Consider the following 18,765-nt stretch of genomic DNA (forward strand, 5'->3'; position numbering starts at 1 on the left):
CTCCTATGTGGCATTTGTAACAGGGTCAACAATGCTTCGTTTTAGGGGTGAAATGAAGGACTGCTCCTAAGGTTTCTAACCCCTTTTCCTGGTTTAAGAACCTAGGTAATCAAAGGAAGATCTAAATGTCACTGAGACTTGAAAATTAAAGGGTCTAGCCATTCTCTGGCCCAGAGGATTTGCATAATGCCTTCCTTTTATTGCAGATGTTCCCAGCTTCAAAAGACAAGCTATTTCCCTCTCATCATCAAAGTTCTGAATCTTTCCAAAACACAACTGGAGGTACTTTGAGTCCTCGGACATGAGAGACAAGTCTCTAATATCAAGAGCATGGGAGCCTCTCTCCTCCAGGGGAGAAGGGAGGAGGAAGAACCAGCAGAAGGAAAAACTGTAATGTTTTACTTATGGACATTTTTTGGGTCAAAGTGTAATTTTTCTGAACTGGGCTTAGGCCACAACATGGCCTAAGACCCAGTAGCATGATGGATACTTTGATTGACAATATGATTCCTTAAAACCACTTAGAGACAAAGTGTCCCTGGGTCTCTAGAGATTATTGCAAGGTCCTGATTGCTTAAGGAGATTTTTTTTTTTTAACAGAAAAAAAAAAACTGGCCCAGGAAGTCTCAGTTGGGGTTTAACAATCAGCAGCTGTTACTGTCTGTGCTAACAACTGCACAGACAGAAGGGAGTTTCCTTACCATGACAGTGAAGGGACTGCACAGACAGAAGGGAGTTTCCTTACCATGACAGTGAAGGGACTGTTGGGAATGTCGACACCACCAAAGCGCACATAGATGACGTAGGTGCCCGGCTTGGCAGCTGTGTAGAAGATGTCATAGGTGCCGTCCTCATTCTCGATGACATCGGCCTCAGCCTCGGTGCCGTCTGGGGTCAAAACTGTGCAGGTCACTTTGCCCTTCCCGGCGGTCTTGGCATCGACCACAAAGCCCACTTCCTCGCCGGTTTTCACAGTAGAGGCGATTCCAGGCCCTGGAGAAAAGTTTAAGAGGAAAGTATGGGAGTTTAAACCACAGACATCTGCCGTAGAGGCCCAAGAACAAACCGCACACCTTTGTTGTATCTTTGAACGAACGTCAGACCCTCAGCTGCTGCTGTGCAGAGGGATGACCCAGAAATGCCCTAGAGAGAAGATGCTTCTCCAGAGAGCATTCTATCCATCACTTATTAACTAAATAAGGAACATCTGTGAGTTCTGAGTATGCTAAACCTGCTTTGCTGGCATTCCAGGGTATGGGCATGAAGGTTGACTTTCATCAGCAAACACATACTGGGCATTTAAGTGCCAGATACATACAAAGGGGAGCACACCACAGTCTCAGCTCTCTAGATGCTCAAAATCTAACTGGGCCGATGGAGGCAGGTGGACACAAAGAATGACAGTTCAGTCTGCAGTGGAAACACCGAGGGAGGACTAAGTCACACACAAAATAATAATATAATAACCAGGAATTCCCTAGCAGTCCAGTGGTTAGGATTCCTCACGTTCACTGCCCAGGACGTGGGTTCCATCCCTGTTTGGGGAACTAAGACCCCAAGAGCAGCGTGGTGCAACAACAAAAAGCAGTCAATGGCTGTTCTTCAGAGAAGCCTCCTAGGTCAAAGTTTAAAGATACATCCCAGGGTTGCCCCACTGACAGAGGCATTCTTGAGAAAGGGCATTCTGAAGGATGGGCACTCTAGGCTAAGGAAGACTCACAACCTTTGCCTCCAAATGATGACCAGTGTCTGCCTCCCCTCATCTATGGCACCCCTTTACTGATGATCCACAGATCAGGGAGTGCAAGAAGCACGCTGGAGAAAGAAACCAAAGTGTGTGGAAGCAGCAGGGAGTGATAAGAGCATACTGAGACAGTGAGCAGTAGAGGGAAGATGACAGTCTGGCCCTGAATGACAGACTAAGAGGAGGGGCCAAATGAGACCCCAGGCTGAGCAGTCTCCTGCCTCAGCTGGGAGAAGCAGAAGAGCCTGGAAAGCCAGGAGGAAGTCCCTACCTCTTGGGAGTCCCTTAAACAGCAAGAAGATCAAGCAAGGCAATCCTAAGGGGAAATCAATCCTGAATATTCATTGGAAGGACTGATGCTAAAGTTGAAGCTCCAATACTTTGGCCACCTGATGCGAAGGGCCAACTCAATGGAAAAGACCCTGATGCTGGGAAAGACTGAGGGAAAGAAGAGAAGGGGGTGACAGAGGATGAGACGGTTGGATGGTATCACCGACTCAGTGAACATGAATCTGAGCAAACTCCAGGAGATAGTGAAGGTCAGAGAAGCCTGGCGTCTGCAGTCCATGGGGTTGAAAAGAGTCGGACACAACTTAGCGACTGAGCAACAACAACAGATTACCAAAACACAATCCAGCTGTCCCTGGAACAGCATAGACCTAACGGGGCAGACTAGCCAGTGTTAGAGAATTTCTCAATTTTGTGGTGGGTGCTGAGCCAATATGAACAATTTATAACCTTGCCAAAGGTTTGGCTTTTACAACCTAAAAGCCAAAAGCATTTCTCCATTCAGAATAAGATGAGAGAAACAGGAAACATCCAGGGTGGACCTCTTTTAAAGTTTTATTTAAAGAGAAGCAAATCTGTTTCCTTTCAGAGAAAGGATTCATGGTTTGAAATCTGCTTGAAGCAGCATCAGAATTGTCTATGATATTCAAATGGTTGTGTCTTAGAAATGGAAGGAACTATGATGCTCAAATATTCCTAGAAAATTCCCAAGACACTCAAACAGTTATAAACTAGTTATATTAACTAGTCCTGAGTACTGAGGAAAAACCTAGGTTCTCTAATGGGTTTCTCTAGTGCTGGCTTGAAATGCTCTTGAGTAAATCTCTAAAACTAAACCATCTACTCATGAAAGGCGTACATTTGATGTTTTTTATGAGAGCTGCCATGACAGTTGAAATCTCAACAAATCACCCACTTTGAAAGTAATTATAATAGTTTCTACGTGCCAGGCACTGTGCTAACCACTTCTCAAGTATGACCTCATCTGATCCCTCTGTAATAGCCCTATGAAAGTCTCTGATCCTTGGAAGAACTTCGTGAACTTAAATGTTTTCCAGAAAGGCCTTCCATCTAAGTCTGACTGAGGCTGAGAATAGCTGAGCATCTTGCCCTGATCACACAGGGATGAGACGGCATGCGCTGGCTTTGTGATGCCCAAGTCCTTGAGCTGCACTCACCCGTGGCCAGGCACTTGCTGGCATCACCCGTCTGTGTGGCCCGGATGCGGTAGGGAGACAATGGGATGTCATCCCCACCGTAGGTGACCCCAATCATATACCGTCCAGTCTTGTCCGGGATGTAAGTGACAGCATATGTGCCATCTTTATTATCGTGGACAATGGCTCTTTTGGGTTTCCCCTCTTGGTCCTGTGGATCACAGAGAAATGCTATTTAGGATGTTGTCATCTAACCATTCAAGAAAAACCTTGACACATTAATTAATGTGGGGAAAGAATTTCTGGTTTAATCCATTTTGGGAGTGGTGGGAAGCAGAGGGTCACAGATCTTTTAACACTGTGATGGACATGAATAATTTTAGTGACTTTTCTGTCAAAGGAACAAATAGTTCTATCTCCAAATCCACTGAAATGTAGGGAAACAAGGGGGCAGAGGCTCCTGCATGCACATCATCACCTTCACTCCCCCTTCTCTCTTTACTAACGGGACCCTAATTCTTAGCTAGGTGTGCTGTTCCCAGAACATGAGATGCCACTTCCTAGTATCCTTGGCCACAAGGTACAGCCATGACTCGTGACAAACTTCCAGCACACAAGAAGAAGGTGAAAGTCTTAGGAGGGACTTCTAATTGGGCTGCTTAAGAGAGCTGATTGAGTTGGAAGGTCCCTTCTGCCTCTCTTCCTCCTTCTTGCTTGCCAAGTGGGTTGGATGGCCAGCACACCAGCAGCCTCAAGGTTCATGAGGAGAACTCAGGGACAGAAGCCACATGCTAGAACAGAGGAGCAGAGAGGTGGAGCCTACTTCCTTCCTAAGTCACGCAGCACACAGGGACTTTACCTGGCCTCCAAACCTCTCTAACAAGAGAGAACTGTAAATGTGTTTAGCCACTGTTATTTAGGGGTTTACTGTGATATACAGCAGAACTTAGTCCTAACTAATCCAAAGAGCAATTTTAAACATTCAAAAATTTTAAATGTAGGAGCAGTTATACTAGGGAGCAAAATACACGAGATTCACCAAAAAGTGGTGCCTGGAGTTAACCCCCTTAGATTCCTCAGGCGAGCATGTTTGTTCCCTGCACAATTACTGACTCTCCAGTGGGGAAATCTGACAAACGTTTTCGTGAGATCGGGAATTGGTTGTTAAAATCTGATTCTTATCCCTGACTGAGAAATGAGATCTTACTAATGCAGTCTGGCTCCAGAAAAATCACTCAAAATTACCGTTATCTGAACAGCAAGCAGGCCTTCCCCAGCATCTCTGGCATCAATGGCAAACTCCACAGGCAGGCTGGCAGGCACACCGTAGGTACTGAGGCCAGGGCCACTGGCGGTCACTTTGCTGGCATCGTATGTGGGAAGGACCTTGACCTTAAAGGGACTTGACAGACACATGCACATCCCAAGTCAGTACAGACACACTTCAGTCCAGCTACATCTGACCTCTCTCACACAAAAAGACTGGGATCGAGTGGCAGGATTTCTACAGCATTTAGGACTCAAGAGCCTTAAATCCAGAGAAATTTACAACCATGTAACCATCATATAGCAAATCAGCTTTCCCTTACTGAATTCCATGGGACACCAACTAATATCCATAATATTTTGGGAAACATGGGGTTAAACACATATAACCCACTTTTGTTTTGCTAACACAATGGTCACCAAAATGGAAAGAAAAAATATTAAAACTGATGCTTTCAATATTATCCTGTCCTCTTATATATTTTAGTGTGTTTTAGATGATTCAAAACCTATTAATCAAGCATTAATAATACTACAAATGTAACTTATGATTTATACATTTCCACAGAGCTAGAGCTTTATGTAAAATATATATATTAGGAGTATAGGTGAAATTTCAAATTTTAAGTATGCTAAAAAAAATTCTTTGTAGACTGTTCTGAGAGATAAAGAACTTATATAACATGCTTTGTATTAATATGAACAACATCTCTTGAGAATGCTATTGTCAACCAAATTCTCAATTAGTAAAAAAGTAAAAAAATCTTTGCCCTGATTAGAAAACAAGTTGCACGGTCACCAGAAAGAAGACTTTAATGAACTAATGCACTTCTTAATTTCAGCTCATCTTTACGTTAAAGGTGGCTGAAAGGAACAAATGTAAGGGAGCACCAAGAGAGAAGGAGACACAAACACCATGGCTAGTGTATTTTTAATGCTTGTGTAGGGCATGCAGGTTTTTAGCGATGCTGACTGGATGGATGGATACTTGGATAGATGGATGTGTGGATGGATGGATACATGGATAGACAAATGGATGGGTAGATGGATATATGGATAGATACACAGATGGATACATGGATGGGTGGATGATGGATGGATAGATAGATGGGTACATGGATAGATGAATGGATAGGATAGCTAGATGGATAGATACATGGGTAGATAAACAGATGGGTAGGCCACCAGAGCAGAGCTAATCATGAGACAGGAGGTTTTGAAATTGACTTGGACCCCTTCTCTAAGGGTCAGGAGCTTACCTACGCGGGATCTCTTCGTCTGCGTACTTAACAGAGACCATGTAAGGGCCCTCCTGGGATGGGGTGTAGGTCACTGTGTGTGTGCCATCGCCATTGTCCACCACGTTCACTGGCTCCACCAGGCCTAAAAACAGACGAGAGGACTGATGGAACTGCCTGGCCTGCCCTTCACTCTGCCCTGGGCTGAGTTCAAAAACTATTACATTCATCCCTGAGAGCTATGGGTTTCCATCGATGAGTAACACACAGGCAAGCAGGCCATAATCAGAGGTCTAAGAAATCACAGGAGACAGGATGGCCAATTCATGGTTGCACAAATGCAACCATGAACCTAAGAGACACCTTTAGCTTTTTGTTGGCTCAAGTACACTCAGTCAGACCGAGAGTATAATTAAGGAGACTGCCTGCACTTGTTGCTGGAGGGTGCATGCTGCAGACATGCTATCCTTTCAAGCTGGTTAGGCATGCTTGGGATGTGGCAATTTCAGTCTACAGCCGAAAGAAGGCCAAAGAATCCAGAACTCGGAACCGCAAAAGGTAACCAATGGGCCGGCCAGTCAAGACTTGTATCCACCTTTGAGCAAAAACCACTATGGCGCCAGCATATTGGGTGTAGCATGCAGGGCAAGTGAGAGTACATTAAATCATAATCAAGGCATGCATTAGGTTGATAGATTCTAGATCCCAGTTCTAATCAAGAGTCAAGAAATGGTCAACTGAAGGGGAGCCTAATCAAAGCATGCCATGCTCATGATGCAGATGAGGCAGGCCCAAGGCAGTTTCAGAGGCAAGGGCAGCAAGAGGCATTCAGGTTCCATACATCAGAGCAGCAGCCAGTGGGAAAATGCAAACCTGTCTCCATAAAGTCACCCTTCCGGTCACGCTTAAAGAACCCTGAAATGGCTTTCAAGGGGCTGCGCCTTGACCAGGAAATCGTCTGATCAGCTAAAATTAAAAGGCTGTTATTTCGGTGTCCTCTGTAATAGAGGTAGATGTCTAAATAGAGCTTTTCACTCTTTCTTTCTTCTTCTTCCTCACTCTCTCTCATGCACACCCCATCCCCAACACACACACACGCATGTGCAGAGGTCTTGAAGCTCAGCAAGTCAGTGGAATCAAATTCCAGCCCTATGACTTCATTTCCCCAAAACCACTTCTGCACTGAGCTTCAAAGGGCATAACCTCATGCTGAACCCCATTAAGGAGAAAGTTCCTCTTCAAAGTAGGAAGCCCTTATTCACCACTTCTGTGAAACCAAGAACACATCATTGAGGGAAAATCCAGATAACTCAAGAGATGAGGCAGAGAACAGCACATTTTTATATGCTGGGAGAGGACATGCGATCACCTACCAAAAAAGGTAAATTTCAACACACATCTGCATTTGTCCCAAAAGGGCCTGCCGGCCACACCCAACCCAAATTGCTTTCCAGGCTGCAAAAGGGCAGGTCAGACTGCCAAGGAAGCCCATTCCCTAAGAGACCTCTCTCTTGGGAGCTGGGACAACGACAAGGCGGTGTGCCATGTGGACTAAGTGTTGGTCCTTTCCAGAAATCTGGAGTGTGATCCTACGTGAGCACCAAGGCAGCCTGAAGAGAGTCCCACAAACGCCAAAACATACAGTTCTGATCATTTCATATGAGAGAGCCCAAATAGTGCTTGCTTCATGTCACTACTTCAGAAAAAATATACACATAAAATTTTAACAAGACATTTAGGGTTACATTATTAAAGGAGGGGAAAGATAGGCTGCTAGAAAAATAACAGACCTGCCTGCTTTTTAAGCATGAACTTCCACTGTTTAGCTATAAACAGAGCAAAAAAGTAATTTAAGAAATTTAAGTTCATGACTAAACTCATAAGCAAACAGCCTGCTTTGGATCAGGCTGTCCCTGTCCTGGGCAGGAGAGCATTGGCAGGAAGGAAGGGTGTGTACCTACCTCGTGGACCCATGACCCTCACTTCCAGAGGGGCCAGGCCAGCCTTGCTGCTGTCCACCGTGAAGGACTGCAAGACGCGAGCTCGGACACCGGAGCCCAGCCCAGGGCCAACGATCTTGACCTTGCTGGGGTCCACAACATCCTTCACAGGAACCCTGAAGGGGCTGCCTAGAAAAGAGGTCACGGGATTCTAAGTACAACCCCCTTAGTGACTGGAGAGCTTGTGTGCACCCAGAACCGCCCTGTTGCCCCACTTAGGCTCTCACTGTATCAGCTCCTTCTGCCTTGCTGTGTGCATCCATGTGTACTTACTATGTGCAGACATGGTGCCAGGTGCTAGGCCCATAGTACTGAACAGCACTCTAAGATTTAGGTAAACCAGTCACTACACCATCACATGTAACACAGACTGGGGCTGTGTACAAGGTGTCAGTAGACTCTGAAGGTAATGAATCTGGGCTTGTGCCACAACTAAGGTCAGCTCAGTTCAGTTGCTCGGGTGCGGGCAAATAAGAGAAATAATTAAAAAAAAAAAAAAGACTATTGAAACTTGCAAAAGGCAGGGAGGTTGAGATTTGAGCAAAACACTAAATACAGAAATAAGAGCTGGGCCAGAACCCTTTAAGGATTCCTCTATCAAGGAAGACCAAGAAAGACCTCTCCAGAGGTCAGCCAGAGACAGGAGCTGCAGTGTCCCCAGGACCACACCTCAGGCTGTCAAGTCCATCACCAAGGAGCGACATTCACCTCTTACAGGAGACCTCAGGCTCCTCGAGACACCTGGCAAAGTTAATGATGTTAACTGCCATGTAAGTTGAGGCTTCTCTGCTTTGCACCACACAACATTTGTACTTTATAGAATCAAGGGTGGTAAATAACAAAGACCATACAAAGAACCAAGGCTCTGGCCTTTTTTTTTTTCCCCCAATAACAGCCAGGCTTCAGTGGCATCTGGTTTTTCGGCTAAGTGAAGTAAACAGCTGACCCTGGCAAAGGCAAGCACCATGCTCCATGCTGGAAACAAAAAGGAGTTTTATTTTAAATACAGCTGAGGCATTCAATGCAATGGCAATGAACAAACTTTAAAGCCAATCACCAAGTTAGCCTCCCATGGAAGTGGTCTGAACTTAGCAGGAGAGTAGCCAAGAACCAACAAGGTAACTTAAGATCTAGAGTGGTAGCTATCAAGCAATCTATGCCACTCTCCTGCTCTGTGATCCAGGCAGACATGACCAATCAATCACAACAGCCTTTCTTCCTGATGCACTCATTCCAGTCAATCTGGTGGTTGAAACAGTCACCACCAACAGACCACAGCTGGCCCACCAGAGGAAACCAATATGCCACTGTGGGTAAGACAGATACCTTGTTTGTGTCACACCAGAAAAAACCATGCTAATATTTAACCAACCAGAATTCCTAGGAAAATAAATTAGAACCAGGGTGTTGAATGTTTCATGGCAGAAACTCTGCATTCTCTTCACTGTGAAGCCCGACACTAAGACAACCAACCAATGCTTTATTGAATGATTCTGTCTGGGAAAATTCTAGGGTCTAGAAGTTGGCATTTGGTTCTGGGAGGCAACAAAGCCTGAAAAATGTAAATTAAAAAAAAGAGGCACCATCTACATCTGATGAGAAAATTCCAATCGGGACTCTTGCTGTTGTTATGCTCCAACTCGGCCATTTAAATCTAGCTCATGAGTCAGCCACAGGGGCCCAACCTCTCACCTGATTCTGCACGGGGAATTCCAAAGCTGAAGGCATCCAGAAGACCTTCTCAATAAAGTCAAAATAGTTTTGTTGCCATCAAAACCAAGAGATGCTCATCCCCACTGCTGTCCCCCGACAGGAGTCACCAGGTCATCCCCCTGGTGACAGCCATCCACCCATTCTCAAAGCTCTACTTTCCCATCCCAAGAACTGCACACTTGCAAAGCTCCAAAAGGTCCCCTTGGCTCTGTATTGTCTTGAGCCCGGCTGCCTTTGTAAATACTAGACAAGAAGCTCACAAACGGCAGGAGCTTTGTCTTGTCCGTGGCTGAATTCTCTTTGGCAAGTGATTATAGAAATTAAAAACTCTATATTGAAAGAGCTGTAAGGACAAGTTTGAAGAGAAATGTCATTTTAAATGAATTAAGGCTTCAACAATGGCATCACCGACTCAATGGACATGAGTTTGAGCAAGCTCTGGGGTTGGTGATGGATAGGGAAGCTTGGCATGCTTCAGGCCCTAGGGTTTTGCAAAGAGTCAGGCACAACTGAGCGACTGAACTGAATTGAAGGCTTCAACAAACATCTGAGTAGAATGAATTTGAGTTGAATGTCAATATTTCCCAATCAATATGCAAAAGGAGGAGTGATTATGGGTGTGTGTGCATGTTTGTATATGATAACCGGCAAGAAGTCAGGGGACATCCCACCTTCCTGGAAGTCATCCCAGAAATCCAAACGTAGGGCCCTCACCCTGCCGCCTCCTTGCAGTCTTGTCCTGGCTTATGGCCTTCAGAACAAATGACCCACCCAAGGTTTCTCCTGCTCTCACCACACCTGAGACAAGGTGTGCTAAGTTGCTCAGTAGTGTCCAACTCTTTGCAACACTATGGATGGTAGCCCACCAGGTTCCCCTGTCCGTGGGATTCTCCAGGCAAAAACACTGGAGTGGGTTGCTAGGCCCTCTTCCACAGGATCTTCCCGGCCCAGGGACTGAACCTGCATCTCTAATTTCTCCTGCATTGACAGGTGGGTTCTTTACCTCTAGAGTGACCTGAGATAAGCTGACCAAGAGCAACCCTGGAGTCCACAGTCTTGTGTCCGCACCATGCGCACTCATCTACCTTCTGGATGGGTGCTGGGTGGCAACCACTTCATTCAATAAACAGAACTAGAATCTATGAAGATTCCTTGGCCGGAGCATGAAAGTTAGAGAGTTCTTCACTATATAAGTCATTTTTTTAAATGTCTGAATCATTTATAGCAGTGGTTCTCAACTACAGGTGACGTTGTCCCCTAGCACAACATGTTATGACACAACAGATGTTATGACAACATCTGGAGACATTTTTGGTTGTCACAATATGAAATACAGAAATGCCATGTAATGAACAGGAAATTATTATTAAATTATTCCTATTTTTCACAGTAAGTGTCCATATTACATCATTAAATAGAAATTTACATATAAAAATTTGAGTTTGTGTGTCTTTATTAGCTACCAGGACTGTCAACGGAAGAAAGAAAATAAGATGTGTATAAGATGAGTAAGAACTAACCACAAAATAAACTGGAAATTTTCAACTTTGTGAAGAATCAGCTTTTCTTTAAGATCTAGGTCCTTCAACATGTGAACAACCATGTTGTTCAGTCAAAACTGAATTTTCACAGTCAAAACTCTAAGCCAATGTTTTTTGCCCTATTACTGATCCTCTTGGGAATTGAAATATTCTTGGAAATGCAGCCCGAAGGAAAATTCTCCCTTTGCAGCTACTTTAAATATCAGACATTTTTTCCTACTCAGAGAGATAAGCTAAATCAAACCTGCTTTCATGCAAAACTCAGTTCTCCTTTGGGTTCCCCTCAGAAGGACAGCTTACCAGGAATGTGGGCACCTCCGTATGTGATATTCACGTCGTAATCTCCCGGAGCAAAGGGAACGTACTCTGCACTGCAGCTGCCATCTTTGTTGTCTCTGCAGTTTATCTTTGACTCGGACGGTCCCTCCACAGTTATGCCGAGACCCCCAATTCCTGCCCCTCTGCGAAGTGTGAGAAATAAGGCCAAGTTGTACTAGAGGTTCATGCCAGTCTGCTTACTGCCAAAATTCATGTAAATCCCTCTATAAACTATCCAACCTAGCCAACTGGACTCAACTTCTGTGATACCTCTCACAGTGAAATATGAATTTCTCAACAGTGTAATACAAATAAAAACAGCTTTAACCCCTCCTTTTCAACGCTTACCCTTCATTTGTTTATCTTATCTAACTGTATTGGCTGGAAATGAAAGGACAATTCAGGTATGTGACTTGTGACCAGTTTTAATAGGAATACTTCTAATATTTCACTTAACTATGACATTGGCTCTACATTTCTGAATTATCAAGTTAATGAGCTTCCATCTAGGCCTGCTTTTCTCAGCAGTTTTATGACCATTATCAACAGCTTTTTGGTACTTTTAAAAGCATACCTGGTCTTCCTCTGTAATAAGTCTCTACAGAGGAAGATGTCTCACAAATCATGAAATAAAAAGCCTCTCAAAAGTTGGGAAATCGTAAGTAAGTAAGAACTTACTTACAAAACAGAAAGAGACTCAGAGACTTATAAAACGAACTTATGGTTGCTTGGGGGAAGGGGTAGTTTGGGAAGATCACGTACACACTGCTACATTTAAAATGGAAACCCAACAAGGACCTATTGTATAGCACACGGAACTCTGTTCAGTGTAATATGGAAGCCTGGATAGGAGGAAGTTTGGGAGAGAAGGTTCATATATACGTATGGCTAAGTCCCTTCACTGTTCACGTAAAACTAACACAACATTGTTAATCAGCTATACCCCAAAACAAAGAGAAAATTCAAAAGAAAAAAAGTTGGGAAACCATGATACACCTATAAAACGTTTTGAGAGCACTTAAAATACCTAGGGCTACTCTCCTTTTACAGAGTCAACACACAAATCCCAGGCCTTTGCTTACCTGGTAACCACCGTGAAAACGTTGGGCTTGTTGGTGAAAGCCTCCTTCAATCCAGGTCCTCGAGCTTGAACCCGAGAAGGCTGGCAGCCTTCGGTCACGGCCACTTTAAAGGGACTATTTGGGACAGGCACGTCATCGTAGGTTACCTCCACTACGTGAAGGCCTGTTCAACACAACACAAAAAATTTTACTTGCATAAGAGCCACTTGTCTGCAGAAAATAGCACTCTAGCTTTCAAGCCTATGTGCTACTTCAAGCTATTCGGAAAGGACAGGTTAAATAAATAGCAATGCTGCTATGATTTGAGTTTAGAAAATACAAACTCTTTATGCTTTTGTTCACTTGGCAATCACATACCAATCCCATTTCCTAAGACACACACAAGGCCTGACCAAGCAAATATCCCTAAGTTTATTTTCAAGACAGTCATCTTAAACACACCATCTTGATATGACAAAATACCCAGTCACTAATCAAAAGACAAAGAAAAGCCATGAAATAGAAAAGCATTCACGAAAAGAAACAGAAAATATCTACACCATAACGTCCAGGGATTATATACACAGGGAATGAGGACATATGCTGCTCATATTTTTTTAATGATTTTATGATTTAACAAAATTTTTAATAATTCCTAATATTAAGAAAGAAACTGGACTTCCCTAGAGGTGCAGTGGATATGAATCTGCCTGCTGATGCAGGGGGCTAGGGTTTGATCTCTGGTCTGGGAAGATTCCACATGCCAAGAAGAAATTAAGCCCGTGTGCCACTACTGAGCCCCAGTCTAGAGTCCGTAGGCCACAACTCCTGAGCCCGTCTGCTCCAACTACTGAAGCCCACATGCCTCTAGCCCATGCTCCTCAACAATGAAGCCACTGCAATGAGAACAGTAACCCTTGCTCGCCACAGTTAGAGAAAGCCCACGCAAAGAAAGCAACGAAGACCTAGCACAGCAAAAAATTAATAAATTTTAAAAAGAATCATGTTAAGAAATTGCACAAATGAGCAACATGCCATGACATCACCCCATAACCTGCTCAGATGAGTCTGAGGCTAAAGTCAGCCCAACTGTTGTTACACAACAGAGCCAAAACACCAGGCACCAAGCAGGCAGAGGGCTCTGTTGGGGAGGCAGGTTTCCACATTCCCCAGTCACTGTGCCCATACTTCTGCTGAGGCAGGCAAAGCATAGGGGGCAGGACTTAGCGCCAGTCACCGGGAGAGGCGGTCTAGCACAGATCTAAGCAAGAATCACGTTCCAAGAAGACAACTCACCTTTCTCGAAGGGCGTGTATTCCACCTGGTAGGTCCCATCAGCATTGTCTGTGACGAAACACTCCGTGGAGGCTCCGGAGGGGTTGGCAATGTGGGCCTTGATGTGGTCGCCTCCGACCTGCGTCAGGGGCCGTGAGTCCACCGTGAAATCGGTGGTGGCTTCACGAAACACGTCTGTAGAACAATCACACAGGTAAGAATGTCCCTGGTGGTCCAGTGGCTAAGACTCCGAGCTCCCAATTCAGGGGCCCGGGTTTGATCACTTGTCAGGGAACTAGATCCCTTGTGGCATAACTAAAGAGCTCACATTCTGCATGCTGCCACTAAGACCCAGCACAGTCTTACAAATAAATTTTTAAAAATATTTTTTAAAAAGAATGAATATCTCAGACAGAGGCTGTCTCAGCAGTTCAGTGATTAAGAGTCTAAGCTTCTTATTGTAAAGCAATTATCCTCCAATTAAAAAAAAAAAAAAAGATTTCGAGTTCCCACGGTAGGAGGCTCAGGCTGTATCCTTGGTCAGGGAACTAAGATCCCACATGTGTGGTGTGGCCAAAAAGGAAAAAAACAAAAAGAATGTAGCTAACACCTCTTATTTGGCAGCAAACCCTAGAGGCATGGTTCTCAGCACTTTATTCTAATTTCAGTGACTGCTAAAACAACCAGTTTCTTTGTCTCAGAATCAGGAATATTAATGCCCCTCCCCCCGACCTTCAATCTCCCTGGCAAAAGATGATTCTTTCAGGGTAGGCTCCCCAAGTAACAACATAACCACCTGCCCACTTCTTGAGAGAAACATGAGACTCAGGACAGGCCAAAGGGTGAAGACAGCAAGAGCGGTATCAGCCAGCAGCACATTTTAAACCTTTTTCAGATAAGTGCCAAAAATGCAATATGTTCTGTATCCATATTTGAAAGAAAAAAAAATTAAGATCTCTAGCTTTGCCAGAAAGAAAAGAGGCGGGGGAAATCTGCTGACAGTGCCGGGATTCTGAAGAAAGTGGGGCTGGGCATCAGAAACACCACGTGCTCACCCCTCCGCTCTGGTCTCCTCTACCACTCGCTGATGCAGAGACCACAGGTGAGTTTTCTTCTCCCTGGCCTGATCTCTGCAGACATTTGAGTTTGCAGCCCTGACATTCTGAGCTTCAGGGGCATCCCCTATTACTCTGGTGGCCTCCTTCTTTTTTCACGAAACCTACCTTTTCCTTCTATTCCCGGCCCAAAGACTTTGACCCTACTGGTGTCCACGGCGGGCTCCACCTTGACCCTGGTGGGGAAGTGTGGCACCAGCTCCCCGCCGTACTTCATGGTCAGCGTGTACATGCCAGCCGTCAGGGGCACATAGGTCACCGCATAGGTACCATCTTTGTTGTTCTCAATACAGACTTCGGCTTTTGCCCCTGAGTCCGAGACAGCTTCCAGGCCCAGGGCCCCTGGCCCAGCTTCTGAACAGTCCACGCTGAGCAGCCCGGGCTCGCCCACCTTCCCATGCTCGAGGCCCGGGCCGGACGCCACGACTTTGGAGGGGTCAAAAGGCATTTCAATGTCGGCTTTGAAGGGAGAGCCAGGTATGTGGACTTCTTCGAAGAGAATGTTGACGAAGTACTCCCCGGGCTTTGTTGGGAGGTAGGAGACAGAACAGGTCCCATCGCCGTTGTCTGAGCATTCAATTTTGGCCTCGCATGGGCCTTCCACGGTTAGGCCGAGACCTCCAGTTCCAGCTCCTTTGGTGTCGATGGTGAACTCGGCAGGCTTGCCCACAAGACCACCTCTGAGGCCAGGACCATGGGCCTTCACCTGTTTGAACACAGGATAAAAGTCAGACTTGGCTTTATGCTGGTATCAGCCACCGAGCAAGCCTTGCTTTCAACAGCCAAGCCTGCACTCGGCACTCAACTGCCCTTGGATGAAGTGGTCCTTCTCCCTGGGGACTAATGTGTCACACTTGCTCACCCACAGTGCCAAGTTACTGCCATGTTTCCCTTAGTGGACGCTGAAATGGCCAACAAAGGAAGACCTGACTGTGAACTCACTCAGCATGGAAGGGCCCGGCAGAGGCGTGGTCCCATGTCCTGCCAGCCTCGCCTCCAGTGCCGAAGCTGGACACCCAACATCCAGTCCAACAAACGCACTCCAGTTTCCTGGGCTGAGCACTTGCTGAATGCCCTTCATGGATTTCACTGTGGCTTTGGCTGCCACACCTTCCTCAACAAATTCAACATAATAAAATACTAAACTGTAATGGTGAATACATGTCATTATATGCTTGTCCAAACGCATAGACCACATAACACCAAGAGTGAACCCTAACATAAACTACAGACTTCAGGTGACAACGATGTTAGCATAGATTCATCCACTGTAACAGCTGTAGCACCCTGGGGAGGGTGGTGACCATGTGGAGGTTATCATGTGGGGCGAGGGGAATCTCTGTGCCACCCTCTCAATATTACTATGAACCTAAAATTGCTCTAAAGGATAAAGTCAGATTAAAAAAAAAGAACAACATTTAAAAAAAATGCTTTTAAAGGAGGGAGAGGATGGGGCTTTCATGTGAGATTCAACAAATGAGACACTTTTATAGGATTCATGCCATGCAGAACACTGGAAATACTTTGGAACTTTTGACTCAGGGCCACAAGGAAGACATGATAATGAGAAGAATCTATTTTTCTTTGTATTAGCCAAGTTTCATTATAATAGCTTGTGTAGGATGAGCTCACTGCATGTGCCAGACGCCAGACTGAGGCCTCCACACCCACCATTGGACCTCACCCTGAAGGCCCACTTTGCAGGGAGTACCGTTATAATGTTGATAAATGAAGGACAGGAGTCCCTCACCAAAGGTTCACAGCCAGAGTGAGAGGAGGAGCAGGACTAGGACCCAGCTTCGCATAGGACCCTTCACGCTGGATTACAGGAGACAGCTATTATCAGTCACTGAGAACTGACTTATGGGCTTGTTTTCTATTTTGTTAATGGTTTTAGTGCAGTTTAATTTCAAGGGCGTTGTCTTTTTTATTGGGGGGGGCCATGCAGCATCTCAGTTCCCTGACCAGAGGTTGAACCTGCACCCCCTACACTGAGGGCAAAAAGTCTTAACCCGTGGATAACCAGGAAAAACCTAGAACTGCCTTTGACTACAAAAGACTTTTCTAAAGGTTTTCACCAGGCAGAACCGAAGAAGGACTGTTACATCTGCCAAGAGACGACACGTTCTGGAACAAAAATGAAAAACTGACCTTGGTGGGATCAGGTGGCAGCGAGGCCTCCACCATGTAAGGGCTTCCGGGCACAGGATGTCCGTCATAGGTCAAGTCGATGGCATACAGCCCTTCCTCCCGTGGGATGAACTTGGCTGTGCTGCTCTCCCGGCCTGCCACGGGTGCCACCAGACACGGCACGACCTTCCTTGAGGGGCTCAGGATCGTCACGTCCAGCTTCCCCTGGCCTCCTGCTCCCCTGGTGTCCACAGCGAACTCCTGGTCCTTCCCAACTTCGACTCCTGCAAAGAGAAACAAGCCAGAAGGATGAGCTGACCCTGCAGGAAAAACACTGCTGAGAGCAGACATGGTTCCTTGGACACGGAATGTTTTCTCAGCTTCTGCAACAAACGGTTGACTCAGGATGAGAGGCAAGACTGAATAAGGATAATCAGCATTCTAGCCTCAATAATAACCAGTACAAGAACATGAAGTAACCACTGATGATAATAACAGCCATCATGCACTGAATGCATTTTCTATACCAGGCATGCGGACAGCATATCATCTCTCTTAATTTTCATCACAACCCTGCAGTGTATGTATTAGCAACCAAAGAATTTAACAGATAGGGAAACTGAGACTTGGGGGGCAGGGGGTGTGAAGTGAGTCATCTGGGGTACCTATCTCACAGACCACAAAGCTGGGACACTGATCTAAATTGACTTGACCCATGATCTGCAGTAAGTTATAACCTGATACTGTTACCACTTCTCTGCCTACTTTCATTATTAACTTTGCATCAAAACACTCCCAGAAGCCAATGTTTTATTTACTGGTTCTTGGCAGCAAATTCCATTCTACAGCCAAAGAAGGCAGAAGTCACAGAGCTGGCCAACGCAGAGGCACTGAAGCAAGTCCTGAGAAGTGACTCTCTGTACTGTGCTGATACTTGAAAAGTATTTGCAAAGCAGGGCCACAGAATACCCATGTGTTCCATTTGACAATAACAAGGAAGGGACTTTGCATCAAAACAAAAGCACTGGGAGCCCAGGGCCCCTAGCACAACCCATGGAAGTCCTGACTGGGGCAATACAGGGCATGCCAAGATGAATGGTGTCAAGCCACAAACAAAGAGGCCTCAGAGATCCGCATCCCAAAGACTCTTTCTAATTGGCTTCGTTCTCATCCTAGTCTGAGTCAAAATCCTCAGTGTCTTGGAGAAAGGAGTACCAAGGGGACACGTGAAGGATTAGACAGTGGCTGCTCCCCAGGGACAAAAGCCAGCATCAAGCTCTTGCTTCAGAGGCCCTGGATCTGGGAGCTAGCCTCACTCACAACTTGTACATTTGGGTCACAGCACCCTGAAAGTGCTCGCCAAGCATTCCCCCAAAACCCGGAGAAACCCTCATAAGCACAAGAATGCTGTCCTATGGATGTATACACAGCCCCATGTGACCCCGAAACTAGGAAAACACATGCCACTGAAATGCAGCCAGGCTGTGGCTACGCCGACAAAAGGATCGAGGTATGAATGTTCTTCAAGATACACTGTTGGCAAAAAGGGAAGCTGAAGACATACGAGTATCTCAGGGCAACTTTAGTGATAAGTAAATTTTGCTAAACATTTTCTGTTCGCAGTTAAGTATGTACAGATGCATTAGGTGGCCAAAGTATTGGAGTTTCAGCTTTAGCATCAGTCCTTCCAATGAACACCCAGGACTGATCTCCTTTAGGATGGACTGGTTGGATCTCCTTGCAGTCCAAGGGACTCTCAAGAGTCTTCTCCAACACCACACTTCAAAGCATCAATTCTTCGGCACTCAGCTTTCTTCACAGTCCAACTCTCACATCCATACATGACTACTGGAAAAACCATAGCCTTGACTAGACGGACCTTTGTTGGCAAAGTAATGTCTCTGCTTTTCAATATGCTG

At 45.5% G+C, this 18,765-nt stretch overlaps 1 protein-coding gene across 1 annotated transcript in view; it reads right to left on the minus strand.

Annotated features, from left to right (window-relative positions):
• Positions 1 to 18,765, minus strand: part of FLNB (filamin B, beta) — a 99,381-nt gene that overhangs the window by 30,476 nt on the left and 50,140 nt on the right. Inside the window, exons 21-30 of the mRNA XM_010851928.1 lie at positions 16,868 to 17,130; positions 14,825 to 15,422; positions 13,623 to 13,796; positions 12,348 to 12,510; positions 11,248 to 11,408; positions 7,655 to 7,822; positions 5,715 to 5,838; positions 4,435 to 4,591; positions 3,211 to 3,400; positions 746 to 993 (exon numbers count right to left, since the gene is read on the minus strand). Coding sequence (XP_010850230.1) covers positions 746 to 993; positions 3,211 to 3,400; positions 4,435 to 4,591; positions 5,715 to 5,838; positions 7,655 to 7,822; positions 11,248 to 11,408; positions 12,348 to 12,510; positions 13,623 to 13,796; positions 14,825 to 15,422; positions 16,868 to 17,130 — 2,246 coding nt within the window. The remainder of the gene's footprint in view (positions 1 to 745; positions 994 to 3,210; positions 3,401 to 4,434; positions 4,592 to 5,714; positions 5,839 to 7,654; positions 7,823 to 11,247; positions 11,409 to 12,347; positions 12,511 to 13,622; positions 13,797 to 14,824; positions 15,423 to 16,867; positions 17,131 to 18,765) is intronic.

Source organism: Bison bison, unplaced genomic scaffold (genome assembly GCF_000754665.1).
Source record: "Bison bison bison isolate TAMUID 2011002044 unplaced genomic scaffold, Bison_UMD1.0 scf7180017864304, whole genome shotgun sequence".
Classification (NCBI taxonomy): Eukaryota; Metazoa; Chordata; class Mammalia; order Artiodactyla; family Bovidae; genus Bison; species Bison bison.